Source organism: Perissodus microlepis, chromosome 20, assembly GCF_051167445.1.
Source record: "Perissodus microlepis isolate ML-2025 ecotype Zambia chromosome 20, ASM5116744v1, whole genome shotgun sequence".
Lineage (NCBI taxonomy): Eukaryota > Metazoa > Chordata > Actinopteri > Cichliformes > Cichlidae > Perissodus > Perissodus microlepis.
Window position 1 is genome coordinate 8752850 of NC_140480.1, and position 22250 is coordinate 8775099.

The 22250-nt window shown below is 41.4% G+C and overlaps 1 protein-coding gene across 2 annotated transcripts in view; it reads right to left on the reverse strand.

Moving 5' to 3' along the window:
• Window positions 1-22250, reverse strand: part of sema3h (sema domain, immunoglobulin domain (Ig), short basic domain, secreted, (semaphorin) 3H) — a 52072-nt gene that overhangs the window by 8211 nt on the left and 21611 nt on the right. For both annotated transcript variants that reach the window (XM_084916539.1, XM_084916538.1), the window contains exons 3-11: window positions 19523-19585; window positions 18798-18917; window positions 16966-17059; window positions 16529-16648; window positions 15901-16046; window positions 14994-15108; window positions 3638-3707; window positions 601-745; window positions 281-370 (exon numbers count right to left, since the gene is read on the reverse strand). In XM_084916539.1, the coding sequence (XP_084772665.1) occupies window positions 281-370; window positions 601-745; window positions 3638-3707; window positions 14994-15108; window positions 15901-16046; window positions 16529-16648; window positions 16966-17059; window positions 18798-18917; window positions 19523-19585 (963 nt within the window). The remainder of the gene's footprint in view (window positions 1-280; window positions 371-600; window positions 746-3637; window positions 3708-14993; window positions 15109-15900; window positions 16047-16528; window positions 16649-16965; window positions 17060-18797; window positions 18918-19522; window positions 19586-22250) is intronic.

A 22250-nucleotide genomic window follows, 5' to 3' on the forward strand; every position in this document is an offset into this window, starting at 1 on the left:
AAAAAAAAAAAAAAGCAAGAATGCATCACATTAAATGTGAAATCTTTGACTAATAAATTTGTTCAGCCAGTCTTGCTATTCATCATTAATACAGCAAAGGTTTCATATTCCCTGTGATGAAGCAGTGCCCTGTTGGCAAGGACTGCTAATTTAATTTCCTATGTTCACTTCAGAATTTAGACAGAAATAGAGAGAAAAAAACGGCTTGACCTGCTGTAAAATGCGGCAATCTAATTAAGCTAAACTGGCTTAATTTAATAAAGTGAAATATCAGCCAAACCTGCAGCAGCGGATGAGTTCTGCTGAAGAAAATGACGTCGTCGGGATACTCTCTGGTCGAGCTATAGCTTCCATATGTACTGCTCGGACACTGACAAAGAAAGACAGAGACAGAGACTGAGATCATAATGTTTCCAGTCTTTTGTTTTGAGCATTCTTATATGGAAATTAAGCACAATTTTGCAGAATTAAATGACCCTCCATCAAAGACAGCATATTATTGCAATGACCTTGGTAAATCACGCATTTGCTTTTAGAGAAATACAAAAAGTCACCTGGAGAGATAGCGGTGGTATCTACCAATTTTGAGTATGAACTTACTGTTCCTGGCCGTGGATAGGGCACCTTGCCTGTAAATTCTGCCCATTTATACTGAGGCCCCTCCTTATGCAGGAAGTTCCCTTTAAAGGCTCGAACCACATCCTCCATTCGGTAAACACACACCGCTGAACCGTTCAGGATATCACTAAGGAGAAGACAAAAGGAGAGCAGATTCAGACATCAGATATGTCTGAAGCAGAGCATACCTTTGATAACTTTACTTGATATACTGCAAAGGTCTTTAAGCAGTAAATGGAGTACTGTATTAGGAGCTGTGACTCATTGTGGCTTTCCAGCTTCAACGCATCAATTAAATGAATGCACTCCAACCCAAAATCCAGCCTGGGTGAATATGCTGCTTTCAGCACATCGGTCCCCACTGTAACACATCCCATCCACTGCAGTTAAGATCACACATTTCTGGAGGATTTGTGGCAAAGCACGCACGAGCTAGAGATTCCAGCAAAGCAGAAAGAGAACAGATAGAAAGGCCATGTTATGATGAATCAGGGGGCTCTTAGAGAGGAAGCTTTTTTCTCTCCTCAGTGGTCAGAGGTCTCAGTCTGGTATTCAGATACCAAAGTGAACCGTGACGTTGGAAAAAAGCATTCATGTCAGCCTCTAAATTGTGTTTTTACAAGTTGGGGATGTCACCTTTACACTTGTAAATTCTCCTCTTTCCTATTCTGTTTTGTTTATAAGTGGCCTCCTCTGGAAGCTCACCTGCACAAACATTCCTCCACCTGAGCAGACCTCAGTCCCCTGTTGCTTTTTGCGGTTGTGCTTTAATAATTATTAGCTGTGTTGCAAGTTATTGGCAGTGCTGTTAGTTTCATGGAGTGGTTCAACTTTACCAAAGGTGTGCTACCAGGAGTTGAGCTTAGGGTCTAGTTTTAGTTTGGGTCCTGGCCACTTTGCATTGCGAGAATAAATGTGACAACAAGGCTATCAGTGGGCAAAATCAATTAATCTAATCGGCTGTCTGATACATTATGAATCACAAACAATTAAAAATAAAAGCAGAGAGCAAAATAAAAGCAAAGAACTGTTAACACACTTGCCTTCATCACAGGCATAAAAACCAGCACGTGTGCAATCGTTTACTGTACCAGAGAGACAAGTCTCCTTTCAGAAGGAATGACCTTTTTGCTCTTTTCCAGTTCTGTGGTTGCGACCGCACCCTTGGTGATGCTTTGGATTTCTGTTCCCTGCTGAGATTCCACACACTTTCCAAAACCCCAAAAAACAGACCAACTCCCTGCTCTGCCATGCCAGATGCCGTCATACTTTTGCTGCTACTGTGGAGCTCTGCCGTCCAGCTCAGAAACTGTGTTATTCTCTGGATATGCAACATGGTCAGTGGAGTAGAGAAAATGAGAAAACGCAGCCTTTTTCTTTTACTTTAATTAGGCTGCTCGCTGGATCATTTTTTACTCATTTTTCAGACATAACCTGCTTTTTTCATGTCTGTGTTTTTTCAGCAGACATCTGCGTGAGCTTTTATGAAAGCCTGTCTATTTGGACAACTGCCTTTTTTAAACTAACAGCCTTTGATGGTCTGAAAGAATATTTTTGCTTCTTCACTATTATGTCTGACATGTATGCAATTTGTACATTTCCTAGACTTTAACATAGACTTTAACAGAAAGCATATCTCCTGTGGGCTGCTTCATAGTAGCCTTTTTATAAAGGGTATTTATTATTCCTTTTTTCAGTCATGTAAATTAAACATGGTCAAAAGTTTCAAATAATTAAGGCCAGCATATGTACAAGTGATCCTGCAAGCCTTACTTCTGGCTCTTTGTGACCTCATCGGGAACATATAAATTGGGAGCCAATCAGAAGAAAGTTGGTTGAAAGGCCCTAAAGCATATGTCCTCAAAAGTGTGAGTTATGCAAAGCTGCTTTAGAGTCTTGTTGAAAATCATCAACTCCTTATTAAAGTCACAATTCATTTTTTTCTTCCAGGATCTCAAAATTGCCTTTTTGTCTATTTGTGTGTGAAAAAATACAGTAGAAGTCAAGTTGTAACCTTTCTGTAACACAAACACACACACAGTTGGACACAGATGAAGAAACTGTGCACTGATGATGACAACTGTGAAGGCTCATATACGCTCCATGTTGTTCACATGAATGGATGCATTTCATTCATGAGTCACTGTGACATGAGACCCGGCGGGTGGTGTGTATCTCACAGCGTGTGACATCAACATCTGACACGTGGATGTGAAACATGGAGCACTCATATCCTGTCACAGACGCTCTCTTGTCATCGTGTGTCATCACAGGACAGTGCAGATGATCATTTATTCAGTATTTGAAGAAAAAAAAACTTTATACTTTTATTTTCTCCATATTTTAAAATGATTACCACTAAAAAAAAAGCTTCTTATATCACATGTGTAAGCTTCTTGTTTTAACTTGTTAAAAATGACATGTTGAGGAGTTACTGTGTGGGTCAACAAGTATTTATCGTTAAAGATCTGATGCTTCTGTCATCTGTTTTTAATTCAGTGTCTGGTTAGTGGTTTGAAATTCTCACTAAAACCTCATCAGCTTCCACTGTTGTCGGCAGTTCAATTTACAGCTGGCTTTAAACTGCTTTTAAACCTTTTATTTAAACAATTACAGCAATTCCTGCCTCTGGGGCCCCAAGAAACCCAATGCTCCATAATAAAACTGTCACCAAAAAGTATAACTATGCATACCACGGATCCTATTTCAAAATAAAATATAGACAAATCATCTAATCCTTTTCAAGAAATCGTATTTATCCTGTACATGTTGAGTACACAGTTATTCTCCTCTCTTCCACTCTTTTGCACTTTTTTTGCATGGCTTGATCAATACAGAACTAAATGCTAAGGACTAAAGTCCTTCTAAAACTAGTCCGCCCAGTGTAAAAGTGAAGGGACTCCCTCCCATCTACCACCATATACTGACATTTTCCACACATAAACAAGGGTATGCAGTTTACACACCACCCATTCAAGTTACTCAATTCCCATGATTTCTGCTTTACAGAGGCACATACCTTGAAGTGGTAAACAGGCCGTAGATGAGAGGATTCTTCTTGTCTTTCCCCTGGAGGATGAAGATGTCCTCTGAATGGAGAACATCCAGACATAATGATGAAAGGAAGGGAGGGATAAGGAGAAAGACGGGGAAGGGAAATGGAAGGAGACAAAGACATAAAAATGTTAGTCAGAAAAGATCAGAATGATGTCTGAATTACGGAGAAGTTTTGGAGAGTTGCACAGGACTGCATAAACTCTAAGTGTCTGTATTCATGTGAGCAATGCTCATGAGTCTGTGTAACAGTCTATTTTCTTTATTTGTGTGAGTGTGTGTTCAGTTTTAGGTACTTTGTATTCATTATGTGTATGCCCGTGTGCGTATCTGAGTGTGTGCATCTATCAGTCTGACTGTGTGACTAATAGCGTCGGGCATGCTGGCAGCATGGCTGACTGGCTGCTTGTAATGAATCTGTAGCCATTAATAACCAGCCGCAGTGGGAGAGCCGAGCGCTCCGTCCGCCACAGGAACACAGCACCTGCTGTCACACACACTAACACCACACCTCGGTCTCCACTCGTCATTTCAAACACAGCGGATCACACACACACACACATTTGATATGTTTTTCTCAGTTTGGCGTCGCTCTGATAATGATCCGCTCATGCAGCGCAATCAGGTGTAGTGCGGATTTGTTTTTTTAGCTCTTTCCATCTGTCTGCCTTCGACACCTGATAGCTCAGCGGCCATCACACCGCATTTCAATACAGCAGGTAAAACTGTGGGATCTTTTTTTTTAATGAACTTGTAGCTTTAAGTTCAAATGCTAAAAGTATCCTCAGAAGTGTTAAGGAAAAAAGGAAAAGAAAAAGTGGGGCAGCTGTGGCCCCATCTACTAATGGGAAGGTCAGCGGTTTGATCCCTAGGCTCCTCTGGTGTCCTCGTGTCGAAGTGGCTTCGGGCACTGCAAATTGCCTCTGATGTTTTCATCGGAGTGTGAGTGAGTGTGTGATAGTTAGAAAGTGATTAACTGTTTTGTTTGTATCTTCTGTTCCCATCAGATTCAATGTAAGTCCATGAAAAAGGTTACAAATACTTTGGAGGTCCAAAAAGATACTGTGTGTATGATAAAGAAATAAAGCGACTCTGTGACTACAGCTCAGGAGTGTAAGGCTGGCAGATTCCCAGCTCCTCCAGCCTGAGTATGGAAGTTTTCTTTGGAAATATGCTGAACCGTAAAAAACTGCCGTATCATCACTTTGTGTGTGACAGTAAAGGTGCTGAATGTATAGCATAAAAAGCAAATGGGTCAATACATCTTGAGTTGTGACGCACTTTACCACAACGCTTACAACTCTGATTCATGGGGGAGTAAAATAGGAACAAACTGATGTGACATGAACTCACAATCAAATAAAACAGACTGGTAATAAAAGGCCCACAACTGTGAACACATATAGACTGACAATGGAAACATTGTGTCTCGTATGAAGCACCAGTGGTTCAATACTGACAAATTGTGATAAAACATTTAAAAAAAACACACATTAAAAAAATTAATTAATGTTCCTGAAAGTTGTGCACTGTTTGACTTTTTTGCCTCCCATATTTCCACTTTTGTTCATCGCTGTGTTATTCAGTTGCCTGCACTTGCAGCTCACACTAGACCTTGGCTTTCACAGTTTATTTAAATCAGAATAAATCAAAGGTTTTCTGTTCTGCACTTTTGTCTCAGATAAGAGCAGGGAATGTTTTATCATCCCATCAAAATGGAGGAGAATGGAGCCCTTTGTTTTCCGTGCAACACGCTGTGATAATCTATAAATACATGACTCCTAGGGCTCCTTTCTTTTTGCTTCCTACTTTTGTGGCAAATAGCTTTAAAAGTTCCCAAAACTCTAAAAAACAGGTTCGACCCAAGGAGTACTCAATGAGTGCCCCGTATGTCTCTACTTTTATTCTTCTCCTCTCCCATGCAGAGGCAGATATCTTGTTGTGGTGCTGGAGACGACGAAGCGTATCAATGTTCCCACATTCCTGCCGTTCCTGCTGCTTCAGGTGGCCTCCGTGGATCTACGGCCCTGCAGGAAGGCTAATCTCATCTCGACACAGCTACACACACTTGCAGCTGCCACACACAGTGGCAGATTTGGGAGCACACGAAGAGAAATAAAGGCATGTATAGCCACATTCATGCACCCACACATACCAAATTGTTAAACTGCAGGGAGCAAGGAACATTGACTCAAACTCGTATGGTACCGATAAACACACAAACACCCACACAGGCCCCTCATGATAGGGAACAGAAGAGTATGGGTAGTCTGCTGCCTCCAGCGTACCAATTGCTCACTCCCTCTTCCCTTTAATATATCACTTCTTTGTTATTGCATTTTATTTACTGCTTTTTTGAGCTCTTCCTGCCTTTAAATCACAGTGTAGATGCCCCCATTTGTGTTATCACTCCTTTTACCTCTCTTCCTGTTTCCTATCACTCCCTAATTCTACTCATATCATCCCTCCATCTTTCTTAACAGCCTCTTCTCCACTTTCCCATCATTTGTTCGAGCTTATCTTCTGCTCTCACATCTTCCAAAGAATGCCTTTCATTAATCAAAACCTTTATCATCTGTTGGTTTACTTTGCCTCTCTGTGTCTACCTGTTTTTCTTTTATGGCCTTCATGCATTATTACTCTGGATGATGTATATCCTGAGCATTCAACACTTTCATCTGAAGCTCCTCGAAGTTTTGTTCAAAGAAGAGATGAGTCAGACTAAAAAAGAAGGGCATTGTAAGATGCACATCTACACCCACAGAGCTCAATTTTATAGTCACACAGCCACCCTGGTGGAACCCTTCTGAGTACAGATGAAAGGCCCTTTAAAACCTAGTGGAAACAAGTTTACCAGGTGATGGGATTGCAGTCAAACAGAGCAAAGAACAGATGAAACTCATCTGGAAGTGCAGCCAAGCTGGCATTGGACTTGTAGTTAGATACACCACATTTGGACAGAACAAGACTTGGCCTTGTTAAAGACTAATGCACTACTGCAGGAAAAATACTTTTAATGTTGTAATCTAATGTAATTACATTAGGCTTCAGTCACACAGGTCTATTGCTCAAAAGAGGTAGACGGTGCTCCACTTAAAATGTCTGTGTGATTGGCCTGGTTGCTAGCAGATTGCCCACAGTTCAGTCGCCTATAGTTTGTACCCTGACTTGTCTGTCAGTAGTTAGCAAGTATTTTGCTAACCACTAATAAACGACACCAAACAACTATCCCCCAGCAACTTGCCAGCTGGTGCGGGAATATACATTTTTCCCTAGCAACCGTAGTTACTAGGGAGTCAACCTTGTGCACTGGGGCTTTAGCAATCGATTTCTCCAGCAACCACTTGCAACATTTTTCTGTAGCGACCGGTGGTTGCCAGACGATGCCCAAACTGAGCGTAAAAAGTGTAAAAAGTGAAGTATTTCAGAGTCAGTTTCAAGCCAAATAAGAATTTTTTTCCAAGCCAAGACCAGTAACTGTATAAAAGACTTACTAACATCAGCATGCTAACATGAGGTCAAGTGAGATTAGGAAGATTTGACATGCTAACATCCACTTGTTAGCACAATACCTAAACTAGTTTTGCAGGTATTGAGTGAAAAAGTGCTGGAAAAAGAAACATGACTGATTCCTGTTGATTGCATGACAAGAAGTTAGAGGTTCATCAGAGTTGTTCAGAGGGAAGGTACGAATGGCTGCACCAGATTTCAAGGCAATAGACTGATTTCACAGAAGCCATTTTGAAATACAATATGTAAACAAATTCGGTTCACCTAAACAGGCAAGAAACTTTTTTAACATCATTATAGTAACACATGTGTATACATGCTGTTTCAGGACAAACTGACTGCCATGAAATATGCTTATTTAGGATTTGTTACTGCTCTGTATAATTAAAACCTGACATATTTCAGTGTGGATCAAAAATGATCAAAACAGCAGGTCTGGCTAGCATCCACAGAGCTGCATCTCCAAACAATGCTCCAGCTATTATGAATGTAAGAAAGAACAAAGGTTTCCAATTGAGGAAAAAAATCCCAATTTACTTTGTGGTATTTTAAGACAGGTAAAAATGAGGCCACACAGCACGTAAAAGTAAATACATGCATTTTTTTGTTCTGAGTAAACTTAATTCAAACTCTGGTAAAACCCTGCAGGGGAAAAACTCTGAATCTTTGCCTTCTGCTCGAAAGTTAGTCTCCCTTTCTTCTTTGCACCTCAGTGTACATGCAGCTCCACATAAAAATGCAGTTCAAATTTAGAAGACACAGCCAGCGCAAAATTTTTCTTTCTTACACACTTTGAACAAGACGTCTTAGTTATTTACGGCTCAGCTTGGCAAAACTTCACTCTTATCGCTCTGTGACGAGTTTAAACCTCGACTGATTCAGTGCTGTTCCACCTACATCCCTCGCATGTTTGATTTAGTAAACTGGAGTGGCTTCTAATGTCATTAATATTTAATAGAGGAGGGATAACGCAACACTCAGACATGCATTAATCACAAATATAGTGCAGAAAATATGAGGTCACTCTGCTTCTATCTGCAAGACGGGCTGACCAGGTGAGAGTGTTTGACCGCTGAAGCAAGAAAGAGTGTTTATTTGGTTTTTTGCTCATGTTACAGTTAAAGACGACAGATTCATGGCTTCTTATCTTTTTTTTAAGCACAGCTTCTTTACTCTTTCAGCCTCGACCACTATCTTACACTCCAAGATGTTTTCTTTTTGTCTCCTGAATCATCTTCTCTCCTTTTTCTTTCCATCTCTTTATCTTTTTATTAGTTTTCTCATCCCGTGCTCCTTTCTGCTCAAATCCACCTGGACTTCCCGGGAGCCCTCTGGGTGTATCTCATTCTCTTTGTTTCTCACTTTCGCTGTCCCTCCCAGTCTCCATCCCTCCCTCCCGCTATCTCTTCTTCCCTCTGTCCCCCCCATCCATCTGTCTGTCTGGCCTATTTTCTCTGGAGGATTGTTCTTGTGTCTTCTTCTCTAAACAAAACGAGGTTGTTTTCCCCCTGAGGGAAGATAGTCTTGTCTAGCCCGCAGACCTGCAGCCCCAGCCCCTGTCTTCTTCCTCCTCCTCCTACCCCTCATCCTAATTGTCTGGCCACTGCGCCCTCAGGCAAACTCCCATATTCTCCTCATTTCTCCACTGTTTCTTCTTTCCCTCCCTTTTCATCCAGCCACCCCGAATACCAACACCTAGATCGTGCCTCCTTTATGCTCGTCACCTTTCTGCCAACTCCTCTTGTCTCGTCCCTCCATCTTACAGTAATTTGCCAATAATAGCCCTGCCTCCATCTTATCCGATCCTTAACCCTCTCGGCTATTGACCCTATTCCTTCTGACACTCCATATTTCTCACTGTGATACATGTTTTACCCTCTAGCAACAGCTGTTAACTCAGTTTTGCCATCCATGGCCAGACTAAGATGCCAGCTCTCCATCGGTGGTAACAAAGGACGTTTGATACCACTCTCTGTGTCATACAATGTTTTTGTTCTTTTTTTTCGCTTCAGGATGGAATTGCACACCAACAAATATACATTTGAAATCCAGTAAATTACACTTTACTACAAGACAAATATAGTGCAAATCTCTAATCTCTTTCATCTCCACCTTCAGTCTGCTTCAGCCTTCCCCATTAACCCCATTTCCCTGCTTCCGTCTCTCTCTGTCTCACTTCAGTCAACCTTCACACCCTTTTAGATTCACTTCACCTCACTCATCCAATCCTGGTCCTTAGAGGGAAAATATATTTGTGCATGGCCTGCAGCAATTCTAACTCTCTCTGACCATTATCCTTTCCCTCAGTCCTTTACATCAACTTTATTTTTCCTTTCTTCCTGACAACTTGATAGCGATGGCTGTTACCCTAACCCAGGGACTTTACACTCAACACATGCTTTAATAAACTATTCTGTTATTCCTAACGTAGTGAAAATGTGAAGAGGGATCAGAGAAGTGATGGCAACAATAAAAAGCTGAATGCACAAGGGTAAATTTCTGCCTATGCTTCTACAATATCCACTTTGGAAGTCTTAACCTTTTGAAATGCTAAAATTGGAGCTATTCCTTTCATTTCTCCACATTTTTGTTTGGCCGTAAGAAGAAAATAAAACGTTTTTCTTTCGGCGATTACCACTCCTTTCTTCATCCCCTCTCTTTTTTCTTCATATGCCCTGTCCAGAAGCCAAATTTATTTCCAATGTTCTCTTAAATCAGATATTCCTCTCTCCTGCTCCCTCCCCCTCCTTCACCTTCTCTTGCACAGTGTTGCAGTAATAACCCGTTGATGACAGCTTCCACATCCCTCCTCATCTCCCTCAGCCCATCTTTCTTTGTCCTTCTCATGTCTGGTCAACACCACGTGCTACAACCTCTGCCCTCATCCTGCCCGTCCTACTAGATCCCCCTCCTCCTACCCTTCTTTTGGCCATCAGCCCAGCTCCTCACTTTCACTCACTTTCTATCCATCTCCTCTTTTTTTTCTCCCTCTGATAAACTGGGCTTCCTTTCAAGTGTTTGCAGTCAAGCGATGATGGATTAGTAAGGTTCAACGGGGGAGTCAAATCTGCCTCAGCATCACAAAACATGTTTTCCTAACCAGTTTGAACAAATGGTGTTTGTCGACGAGGCAATTAAGCATTAAATAGTGGAAACACATTTGTCAGATTAACCTGAAAGGATTGGGAAGGCTTGGCAATATGTGCAACTGCTTAACCGTCACTTCATATATGGAGGGAGACAAATCTTTCCCTCTAGTTTATCTTCTGACCTTTTTCTCCATCTGATGAGGTCAAACAGACCAGGAGAAGATACGGCTGACCCAAAGAAAGGTTAAGGTCATTTCAAAAACGTCCAATATATAAAACATCAATCTCCCAGAAATGTCAAACTTGCTGTTTCTGGGTTGTGGCTCTCATACATCACTGATGTTTTTTGGATCGCTTACAACAGCTGACTGTTCAGAAGGTCATCGTCGTCATCATCTCAAACTCATTTTAAATTATATGTGGATTTAAAAAATAATGAAATCTACATTTGAGCTTGAACAAGAGGCTTGCTTGGCTGATGTGTTTCTCTGTCTCTCGTCACTGTCATGCTTTTATACCATCCACAAACTCTCCCAGTGACACTCTTCCTCCCCTGCACTTTTCCTGTCTGTAGGAAGCGTACGGGTGCTGCCTTATGTCTGAAGCACTGAATCGTACGCACGCAGACAAAAATAGACGAGGAAAATGGCTGAGAAAATCGAAGTAGCTCCAGTGTCAGGACACAGAATCCGGCCACAGAGGGTTGCCTGTCTCCAGCTCTAAAACCTCATAGCATGACTCTCCTCCACAACAACAACAACAACCACAACAATGGGGAAAACAGCACTGCACGGTCCTTTCCTGTGAGGGACTCGGCTTCCACTCGACTGTTTGACTCTTTGAATAATTATGGTTAGGCGAGGTCTGATTTTTGTTTTTCTCACACTAGCGTGGTTGACAACAAGAGCTCAGCATTAACACTTACACAAGTGAACAAAAGGCCCTACAGCTCCAGACACAAAACAACTGAACAATAAATTCAAAGCAGTCCGGTGCTGTGAGTCAGTCCTCGTGGCAATTACAGCCCAAATGCTTTGCCCAAAACAAAGCCAACTCTGAGGGTGTTCAAAACCCTCATAGAACATGTGAGTCAATCCCGACAAAATATGCTAAAGGAACAAGAGGTGAATCAGCAATTTGCAACAAGTGCTTTGACAAGCTTGTAGAGCAACACGTGCAGCTTTGATCTGATTCCCCTGCCTGTTGAGTGACATGACATGCGTTACAGAACTGCTATGAACACAAAAGGAAATTGATTTTCTATAGCTGGGCTAAGTTTAGATCCAAAAATATAGTATCAGGAAAAGTTCAGAGCTCAGGTTCAAATAAATCCTTCTCAGTAAAGGTGTGGAGAGCTTCATCATGGTGTTTAGAATAAAGGCGCCAAGGTTAGAGAAGGATTGTGGTCAGAAATGCAAACATTTACTTTACATTGGAAATGGTAAATGAAGAGGGCCGCCAATCCATCCACCCCAACCTCCTCCCTGTGCTGATTTTGACACTCTGTAACAGACATGGGGCATAAAGTAAATTAAGAACTACACTCTGCATAACTCAGTGGGAACATGGTAACAGGTCACAATGAATAATATGAAAAATTCCATCTATACTATATATACATATATATCAAGATGTATATAAGTCTATCTCCGGCCATTTGTCTAATCTGTTTCAACACTGCATGGGTCAGCGATGAAACAGACTGGACTGGAATTATCTTGTGAGCTAGACTGAGATCATTTGCTAGTGAAATTATCACAGCTACTAGAGGTTTAGCTTTGTCATGCTACAGTATTATTTTTCGGGTCTCTCTTTTTTAATGGAATATCTGGAATTGTGCGAACGCTTATTATTTATCTATTCATTGGCTTTACAGTGTTAAGTACTCATAGTGTTACTTAAGATGGTACTTTTATGGATTGTTTATACACTACTCTGTATTTAATCATTGGTTATTATTAAGCTCTGGCCCTCTTCCACAGTGTGTTTTTGTCCCGGCTCCCTGCCCTCTGAGCTGCAGAAGGTTTCCTCCTATTAAAAGAGTTTTTCCTTCCCACTTTCCCAACATCTTTACCTTACAATATAAAGCGCCTTGAGACGACTGTCTCAAGGTGCCACATAAATACATTTGGATTGAATTTAATGGGTGTTTGACTGTTGTTAATAGATTTCTTTTGTGCCTTACAGAATTAGCAAAAGTGAAAAAAATGTTCAACAAAAAAAATTGTATGCAAATAAAAGCACCCAGACGCAGCCTGGTGTCACCCGCTGCTCTGGAGGGACCAGCAGAGCGTCGCGAGTTTATGGGATTTGTAGTGTTTCTATGTGGCAGAGCATGGCATAAACACAACATTGGCAGCATTCTTAACACGATGGGTTAATCTCCTGTATATGCAGGTCGTGGTTTTGTATGTGTGTGTGCTGCTGAAGTGTATTCACAAACAAATTTGTATGCAGCCTTATCAGATGTTTAAAACATGGCCAGAGGCATGCTGGGTAGAGATGTTTATGCTCTTGACAAGTCTGAACTCTTTTGTATACACAGACAGGCTAAGGCTTGAGTGTCTTTGTGTGTGTGTGGTAACAGCTGAAAAACAGTGTGTGTGCTTTCAGGTGTTTGTTATTTTTGAACATGTGTTTGTGTAATGGTTGGACTATGTGAAGGAGTGTAAAATTTACTGTATATGTTAATGTACTGTATACATTCACGCAAATGGTAACTCTCTAAGTGAGTTACTTAGTTTACTCTAAGTGTGCTCTGTTTACACAAAGAGCGGAGACGAGTAACCTAAGCAGAGACAAGTCCCAACCTCACGTTGTCCCACTGTTACCATATGTCAAACTGCGTGTCTCAGATTTACACCTTTTTTCTTTTCCTAACAAATACCTAATCCCCTAAGGGCCTAGCAGGAAACACAGTGGCTTCATAAGAAAGAGAGTCTCAGATGATCTGCTCGAAAACAGGGTGGTGCAGTGAAAGCACGCCAGGCTCGTAACTCATGGATCAAAACATTTCTTTGTTAACTGTTTGTCTTGGCAGTTGATTAGAGATTTCAAACACTCGAGGAACTATATTAGCAGTTTAGTGTTCTTTGGGTAAACTCTCCCTTCCAAGAACACCCATGAATTTCAAACTCCAAGCCTCTAATTTTTAATGCAGACTTTTCACGAAAACCTTGCAGTCTCAAGAGCATTAGGTTTGTGGGCTGAAGTCAGGGCCAAAGAGGAGCCAGTTTTCTGCAGAGGAGTGTTTCACACTCGATACAAGCCCACTTTTTTTATGATGGTGGAAATTAGATAAAGGAAGCAAGTTCTAGCTCTCAATCAGTTTCCTCAGGAATCCAAACATCTGTCCGTGGCTCAAGGATCTTCATCTGGACTGTTATTGCAGACACACCCGTGTTAGATGACATTTAATGAAGACCCAAAGCCATGGCCTCTGTAATTCATTGGCAGCAGAAATTCAAAAATATTATTTATTCAACAATTAATTTCACTTTGTTTATGCAGCACACTGTGAGGTTTATGTGTGCTAAATGTGCAGTAAAAACAAAACCGATTTGCTTCATCCTCCTACGCCTTCCTTTTTTTAAAACCTCACCATGCTTTCCTCTTTCTACCATCCACCCTTTCCTTTTCATAACTTCCAATCAAAATATGAAATGACTAATTCTGAGCTGTATGGGCAGAGGCAACTTTAAAGAACATAATCCCACCCGCCCGCCACAGAGGACTAAAGGTGAAGTAGGAGTACATGAATATTAAGTTTCCACTCAAATAAAATAGGGAGCTTCATTTGTAAACGGCATCCTCTACATAGTTTCTGTACTCTCCACCACCAAATTATAATGGTAAAGATAGAGATACCCTGGTGCAAGCATCGGACCTACTGCTACATAAAATAGTGTGCGGGGAGCTAGCAGTAGCAATGAATTAACAGGCTGTATCATCAACTGCAGTTATTTACTAAAGCTTTCTACTGAGGGACAGTTACATCGATGTGGAAATGTTGATGTTTTCTATGAATAAATAAAGATTTCTGTAGTAAAATATTTAAATCGCTAATATTGTAGCTCCGAATTCAGCTAAACATAATTTCTTTAGAGATCAATAAAGTATTCTGATTCTGATCAATCAACCCAGTTACTGTGGTGGTGTCTTTTATTGATGTCTTAAAGCTTGCTGATTGCCCATTAACATTAATGCCACCGTTTTTTAAGAGAAACTCAGAGTTGTGCATCTGCACATCTGTGAGCGACAAATTCACACCGGCAGCGTCCAAGTTCACAAATTCAGCATCTCGCACCTCTCACAGACCTGCTGCTGCACGCACCCACACTCAGAGCTGACCGGAGGACTCTGATGTGAAAATCCTCGATAACGAATAAACCCATTGCAATGAATGTTGCCGTGGTAACCAAGGCTGAGGCACGAAGACAAACCCAAGGTGACCGACAGGGCTGTTGGTCACCTTGGTAACAGTGGAGCTATGAAGGCATTTACTGAGGCAGTGGTTTTTAAGTTTCCTTAAGTGTCTGCGAACTCACATGAAACACACACACACACACACACACACACTGGCTGAGTGCCTGAACTCAATTCCTCTTTCAAGAAACATTCAGGGACAGACCTTCAGCTGCGGTTAAGACCTGTCGGATGTGATTTTGTTTTAGCTTTAATGTGATGCGTTTTGCCTTTTGATGCTTTCATGTGTGTACTCACGGAGCTGGTCGAAATGTGTCTGTAAGCCATCTGGTCCTGGGACTGAACAGACCATTCGAGCCTTCTGGAAAGTGCTCCACTTATTGACTAAACTCCTCTGGCCTCCGATGTCGTTCTACATGAACATTACAAAGAACTGAATTAGATCTGCTATGATTACATAAGTAGCAAACATACAAACATATGACCATTGCATATTTAAGCTGGCAAAAACATTCACGCACACACAGTAACATTGGCATGAAGCTCGCCACGCTGCCAAGACTGCTTGCAATTATGGACAATGACTCCCACCCCCTCCATAACACACAATGTGAAGAGCAGTTTCAGCAACAGGTTCCTTTAACCTCGCTGTCTGAGGGATGTTACAGGAGGTCGTTCCTTCCCGCTGCTATCGGGCTCTTTAATTCATCCACTTGGGTCAGATCACACATGTGGAACAGAATTAATCACACCTCACCTCTGTCACTTTTGTACATGATGACATATATTTAAGCACATGCTTGTCCTTTGATATTTATACCTATATCTCTATATTTATCTATTTATCTTAATATTTATCTATCAATATCTCTGTTTCTACACTGCTATGACAACTCAATTTCCCTCTGGGCTTTATAAAGTCTCTCTGATTCTAACAAAGCCATGAATGTGCAAACATGTCCACACAGAAAACACACACAACAGTGGAAGACGCAGTGATTGTGACAAACATAAACAGTCCCTCATACATTTCAGTGATACACAGATACACAGTTGCCTGCTCTAACACACACACTGACCAAACAGCACGTACATACCTTCCCATGGAGGTAAACGTGTTTATGTAAGCTACATGCAGACGTGTTCTGATGAGAGTGTCCAAACTGCACAAACCCTATCTATGCCAAACAAACATGTCGCATACCTTGCACACACGTGCCACTCTGGAGTAGAGCACCTTCCCAGCAGCACCTTCCGCCTCCTGTGCGCGCTCGGTGAAGAACACGTAAACCTTATCGTCTTCTGGATTATCAGTTTCAGACAACGGCGCTACCCGCACAAACTGGGCATCTGGAGGAAAGTACCACAGACACACACACACAGGCAAATTATAAGAAATCAAATGTAATACAGTCCGGCTACACTGATACAAATGTAATTTGCAGCGCAAGGAATAGAGAAAGAGCAAAGGGATGATTAGGGAGAAGTCGAGTTTCCAAACAGCAGGGAGTCAGTATATATCGCCTTGTTATCAGCAGCAGACGTCGATACAACACCAACCGGGTGTGCAGGAGATGATTTTAGAGATGCTCAAAGATATTCAGTTTACTTCAGAAAATTCAGTTCACAAAGTACACACACTGAATGTGCTGCACACGTTAACCGTGACTTGTGATGTTTTCTTGGTGGAGAATTTGACAAAATTTAGTGTTTTAGTGATTGTGTTATCGTAAGGAGCACATTCTTAACTAACTTCTAATGTCAGACGCAGTTCTGAGTTGTTCAACACAAAGGTAGACTTCAAAAAGGAAGTGGTGCTTTTCTGCTCTTACCCTGCAGCCAGGTGGAATCGTACTGCTCAGTGCGGATGACACGACGGTTGCCAAGACTACGGAAGAAGGCAGAGTCCCGGCTCATGAAGTCTGAGGTGATGCCGGCATACAGCTCTCCATCTACACAGAATACACAACAGTATTCTCATCAGTAGTCATTGAAAGACATCCAAGTCATGGCTCTCCTGTTTTAGACATCCTCTAGAAATGATATATAACTTCCACAGTTTGATGAGTTTTATAACAGCAAAGCATCACTTTTGCTACAAACATAAACCCATTTTCCATCTAGTTTTTCTTTGATAAAACACCTAATTATGCACATTTAGATGATTCCTTTCCACCTAACGGTTATATTTTGTTGTAGAGAAAATAAAGTGCATGATGGTGCATGTACTGTTTATTAAAGGTGAGGTTTAAAGAAACAGTCAACTTACCAACGACTGCAGAGGCCGTTTTCTGGAATGGATCGTAGGGACATTTGCCTTTCCCGCACTCTGTCTGGCCGTAGGACAGAGTCTGATGCTCTGACTGTCAAAGAAATCACAGACGTCACTCACACAGAAAGAAGACAGATCACAAAGCTGCCCTAATTTATATTGCAATCTCAAGTAGTTTATCCACTGATGCAGCAAATCATCCAGAAGCATCATAGTGGCGGTTCAGGTGGTAGAGCGAGTCGTCAAACAATCAGAAGGTGGATTAATCCCGACCTCCACCTGTCCATGTGTCAGAGCATCCTCAGGCAGGATACTGAACCCCGAGTTGCGCCTGATGTCACTCTCAGTTTTATTTCTACAGCACGTGTAAGCAACAAAGTAGACCAAAGTGCTTTACAAGATAAAACCACAGATCAATATAAAAAAATACAGCAGAATAAAACACAAAACAAACAAAATAAATAAATATAATATGAATTATTATTATGAACTAAAACAAAGACAATGCAACATAAAAAACCTACACACGTGCATAAAAAGTACCAGTGCATATAGCACCATTTCAGCGAGCCCAACTACCCTGCCACACATGCACTCAGTGAGCACCTAACTGAGGGTAATCGGGCTAAGTGGAGGGATTTTAAAATGTGTGAAGCTCAATGTTAAACCAGTCAGCACCATCGGCACCTCTAAGAACCATGTCTGAACCTCTGCTCTGATCTTACATGGTCTTTCATGGGATTAACTGTTCTCTGACACACACACACACAACTAAGTGAGATGAGTGAGAAACTTCAGAACCAGCAGCCTATTTCTGGGAAAAAACGATAACCCACATGTGTCATTATGATGAGAAATTACACACCGACAACAGCAGGCAGGTTTGACCTCTACAGTTACATTCACCATCCATTGCATTTGACATACAAATGTCAAATAACATATCTAAGGTGTCTGGTAGCCCACACAGTGCAGCATCAGCGACGAAAGGAAATTTGACATATCACAAGGTGAACCCTGGTGGATATGTGGGCATAGGGGCAGACACCACATGATATTTCAGCTGCTCTTAGGCATGCGTATGGGGGCTGGAACTCGAAGTCTGAAAACAGACATATTGGTGGGTGGTAGGAAAATCAAGGCATCCAATACATATATTTCTATTTTTTAATGCAGACAGCCCTCAAAACCTGGATAAATGAGTAGAGCATCGGTGATGAACGTTAATTTGACACATCGCAGACTGAACACTATGCATCCACGAGCAGCACTGCAGTTAACATCAAAGTGCTGCTTGTATAAAATTGCAGAGAATGGCCCAACTGATTCTGATTTTGGATCAAAATGGAAAGAGTAATCTATGTGACTTTGAAAGAAGAGGTAACTGTTGTTGGGGGACAGATGGCTTCAGCCACAAAAATTGCTCGAGTGGCTGCTGTTTCAGAAGGATAAGTGACTAAAGTGGCATAAATGTGGGAACTACATCAGCAGACAGTTTGGAAATTACAGTTGACTGCACACTTGATGACCATGATGGTTCTGCATTAGTGTGATAGGTAAGGAAAAATGTGAGGAACAAAAAGAGGAGCTTCTTCAGATTTCAAGGAGAGGGATTTGATAGCAGGGCTTCAGCGAATATTGGGTTTTGATGGTCTGCCCATTCTTCAGCTTTATTATTTTTAGGAGCAGCAGATTTAAGTCTGGTAGAGCTCACGCCTCTACAGATACCATTTTTTTATCCAGCAAAGTCGCAAAAGAAAATAAAAATACATATTTTGCACCAGCATACATTACCTGTATAGTGTATGTAATTGTGTCTGTAGCATTACCTGATGGAAGACGCTGGTGGCTATGAAAGCACAGCGGGGGTTGAAGGCCCCGGTGCCGCACACATACAGGTGAGTCTGGTTAAAAGGCTGCAGAACACGCAGGAAGTTCGCACACTCCAGCTGGACAGAGAGAAACAGGGACCATAAAGTGAGGAATAATGGATGACACACATTATTTTGCACTGATGCTTAACTGTTTTCTATTACTTGTTTGAATATCAAACAATATGACTTGCACTTATTAAACTCAACTGACAAATTTTCACCTTTCATCTTGAGCTTATTGTGAAGTCAAGAAGCAAAAAAGTACTCCTAAAACTTCAGATGTGACTGACTGTTCAGCACGCCCCACCAGACGTCTGCCAGTACTTGGATCAACTGAATCTTGATATGCCTGCCTGCATGAAAACTGTCTTGTTTGTTTACAGTTCCCAAATGAATAAGATACATTCAGCTTTAGTTCTGCCCTTGATGGTAATCTATCATCTTACTGTATTGCTTTATTGCTTCATAACTCTAGACAGTTCTTGTATGGTATTATCAAACGGCAGTAGGGAGTAGAGAAAGGATGAAAACGGCTGATGTGGTTTGACACTGATTCATATCTGCACGCAAATGTGTCCGAATGTAATTCTTTTCCCTGTGTTGCTTAAGTCAGGGTAACGCGGTTACTTACCCAATCTTAGCGTGTTTGTGTGTGCATCTGCGAGTGTGCGTTTGATTACCTCTGGATCCTTCCCAGCCATGAGACATTCTTGGACGCGGTCCGGACTGGCTGGCCAATACAGCTACAGAAAGAAGAGAGGGGGAGAGAAAAAAGAGAGGGACAAAGAGATTTCAGAAATGTTTTTATTGCTCACTCTACATTTCCGATAAAGGGCTTCGGGGGATTGGCAGGTGCTTTATGAGGGAGCGTGGCAGGAATAGTCAACAGAACATGACTAATCTAGAAGAAAGAAGGAGATGATTTTCATACCTCTTAGCTCCAAACAGATAGTCAGCTTTAGGGAGGAGAAAAGAAAAAGCCAACTGGCAGCATTGCTGACTTCTGATAATGAGCCAAACTGCCAGAGCAGAGTACATGACTACAAGTATGACTAACTGACATACAATCCTGGCCATGCCTACACACTGTGAATGTGCACTGCAATGCAGCTATTATCACTCATCTAAATGACTAAATGACTGTTGATTACAATTATACATGGCTGACAGTATTTATTCTGACTTTAAACCCTAAACATCGTGCTATTATTTGATTTGTGCAGTTATAACATGATGTTATTATGTTATCTTGCATCAACAGAACGACTGAAGCAGCCACTGTAAAGGGTCCAAGATGAACCAAACGGGGTTCTGGCTCCACAATTTCCTCTCTGTTGTGGTCACAGTTAGTTTCTTCTTTAACCAGCAGTTCTTATTGGACACGACAGGCTCTAAGACAGGGAATCAAACTTTCGGTGACCGAGTTCCAATTCAGGAAGTTAATGACTTAGGCCACATTAACCTGTGTCAGCGCAGCAGATGAATGATGCATGAAATACAGTCGTGCATTTCTTTCCTGCATCGTGTGGGCTGCCATAAAGTCCACACGATGGATTTTGACGACCCTGGCTCAGAGGAAGATATATGGTATTTACTTCACTTTGTATGTGAGCTCTTTGATAAGGGCTTCAAGAAGAAAATAAATGACATTGCTCCAAAAAAAAATCTTTCCACACTGTGTAATGCACAAATGAGAGAGATCTGTGCCTTTTGTGAAGAGTCAGAGAATAATCGAGATCCACATGTCGATGTCTCTTTTTTTTTCCGTTGTTGTTGTTTAAGCTGTGAGAATCAGTGTGGTGTAATAAACCCCTCAGGTTGCTAAGTTTTTTTCTTCGGGTCTGTTTAGGTTTGGTTGTGTGAGGTCATCCTGGGTTCAGGTAAGATGATCACACATGAAAAGGTACATTTGTAATGTGAAAAATGGATGACTTCACCATTTAACAAACTAAAGCAATCAGAGAAGTGTTTGTCTTGCACTTGTTAGCTTAATCACATTAAACCACACTGTTTGCTTCAGTGTAAACTTAATCAGCGTATAATAAAAACTCTATAATGGAGAATGCTTTCATGTAAAGCCAGTAAGGGAGGAAACAATAGAGGCTGGGATGGTGTGCAGTGAGGGAGCGAGAATGAGGTGAGCCTTAGTGTCAAATGGCTTCTACATGACTAATCTAAATATTTCCCTGAGACAGTCATTCCCCTGGAGAGCAGAACGGTGAGACCGAGATGCAATCGATACGATAAGCGAACGTCTGCACTTGTCGCTAAGTACGTGATACACAAACTGCTGTTCAGGTGTCAGAAGTAAATTCAAGACCTCAACTTCACACTGCATTAGGAAGTAAATGTATATATAAATTGTAACAAGTGCACTTTATTAATTAAAAAAACACATCTGTGCACTGATTGTAGTTTTTATCTCTCTTTTTTGTATTTGGGGTGAATGAAGATGTGAAGAAGTGACAGGAGCTTGTAGAAAGTGATTAATGACAAATGGCGGTGGTTTCAGGAAACAATTTCTGGATGTACACTAATTGTTCCACGATGCAGTCATTCCCACAGAGGCTGGTGCGGGGCTGAGACCATCAGATTAGATTAGAGACCACAGACCCCGTTTATCTCCGAATACCACACACTGACAGGAACACGGACCACCACTAAGGGAGTCTCAACAGGTAAAGACTGCGGTTAATGGGATTTTACCCCTCTGTGAAAAACATGCTGGTTGTCAGTTTATACGAAACAGAAGATGTAAATGTGGGTTTTTGTAAAAAGGGAACATATTTTAAAAAGTAAAAGGAACACGGGGGGAAAAAAGCTAGAAAAAAATTAAAATTTCTGTACTTTTGGAGTCGTTTTCAGAGCCGAGAGAAGATTCAAAACAGAGAAAATGAAAGGAGAGAAGAACAAATACTGTAAGCAAACAAAAAGCCGCAAACAAACATTTAAACCCCTGGTGACCCTTTGTGTTACAGCAGCTGCAAGCTGTTGACTCACACAGAAAGAATGGCCTGAGTATTTTTTTTTCCCCCGATCAAAGAAAAATGATTGTGAGAGTCATTGTGTGAGTGATTTAAATGTTATAATAAATTATAAGATCGTCTCTCTAAGCCACACTGATTTTTATATAACAGAAAAACCGCACGTCCACTGTGCATAAGTGTGGGTAAAGTCGGGAGGACATAATATAAATAAAAACAGGATCCAGATTGTCTCAGGCAACATTGATAAGAAGCTCTGAGAAAATAAACAGAAATGTTGAGAACATGGCACTGAGTGATTTTAACACCGGGGGGGGGGGACTGCACACAGGCTGGAAAGGTACAAAGAGCCTATAAATACTGGATGTACAAATATGTAACTTAACAGCCCGCACAGAGCTGAGTTATGATTTGACTGTGACTA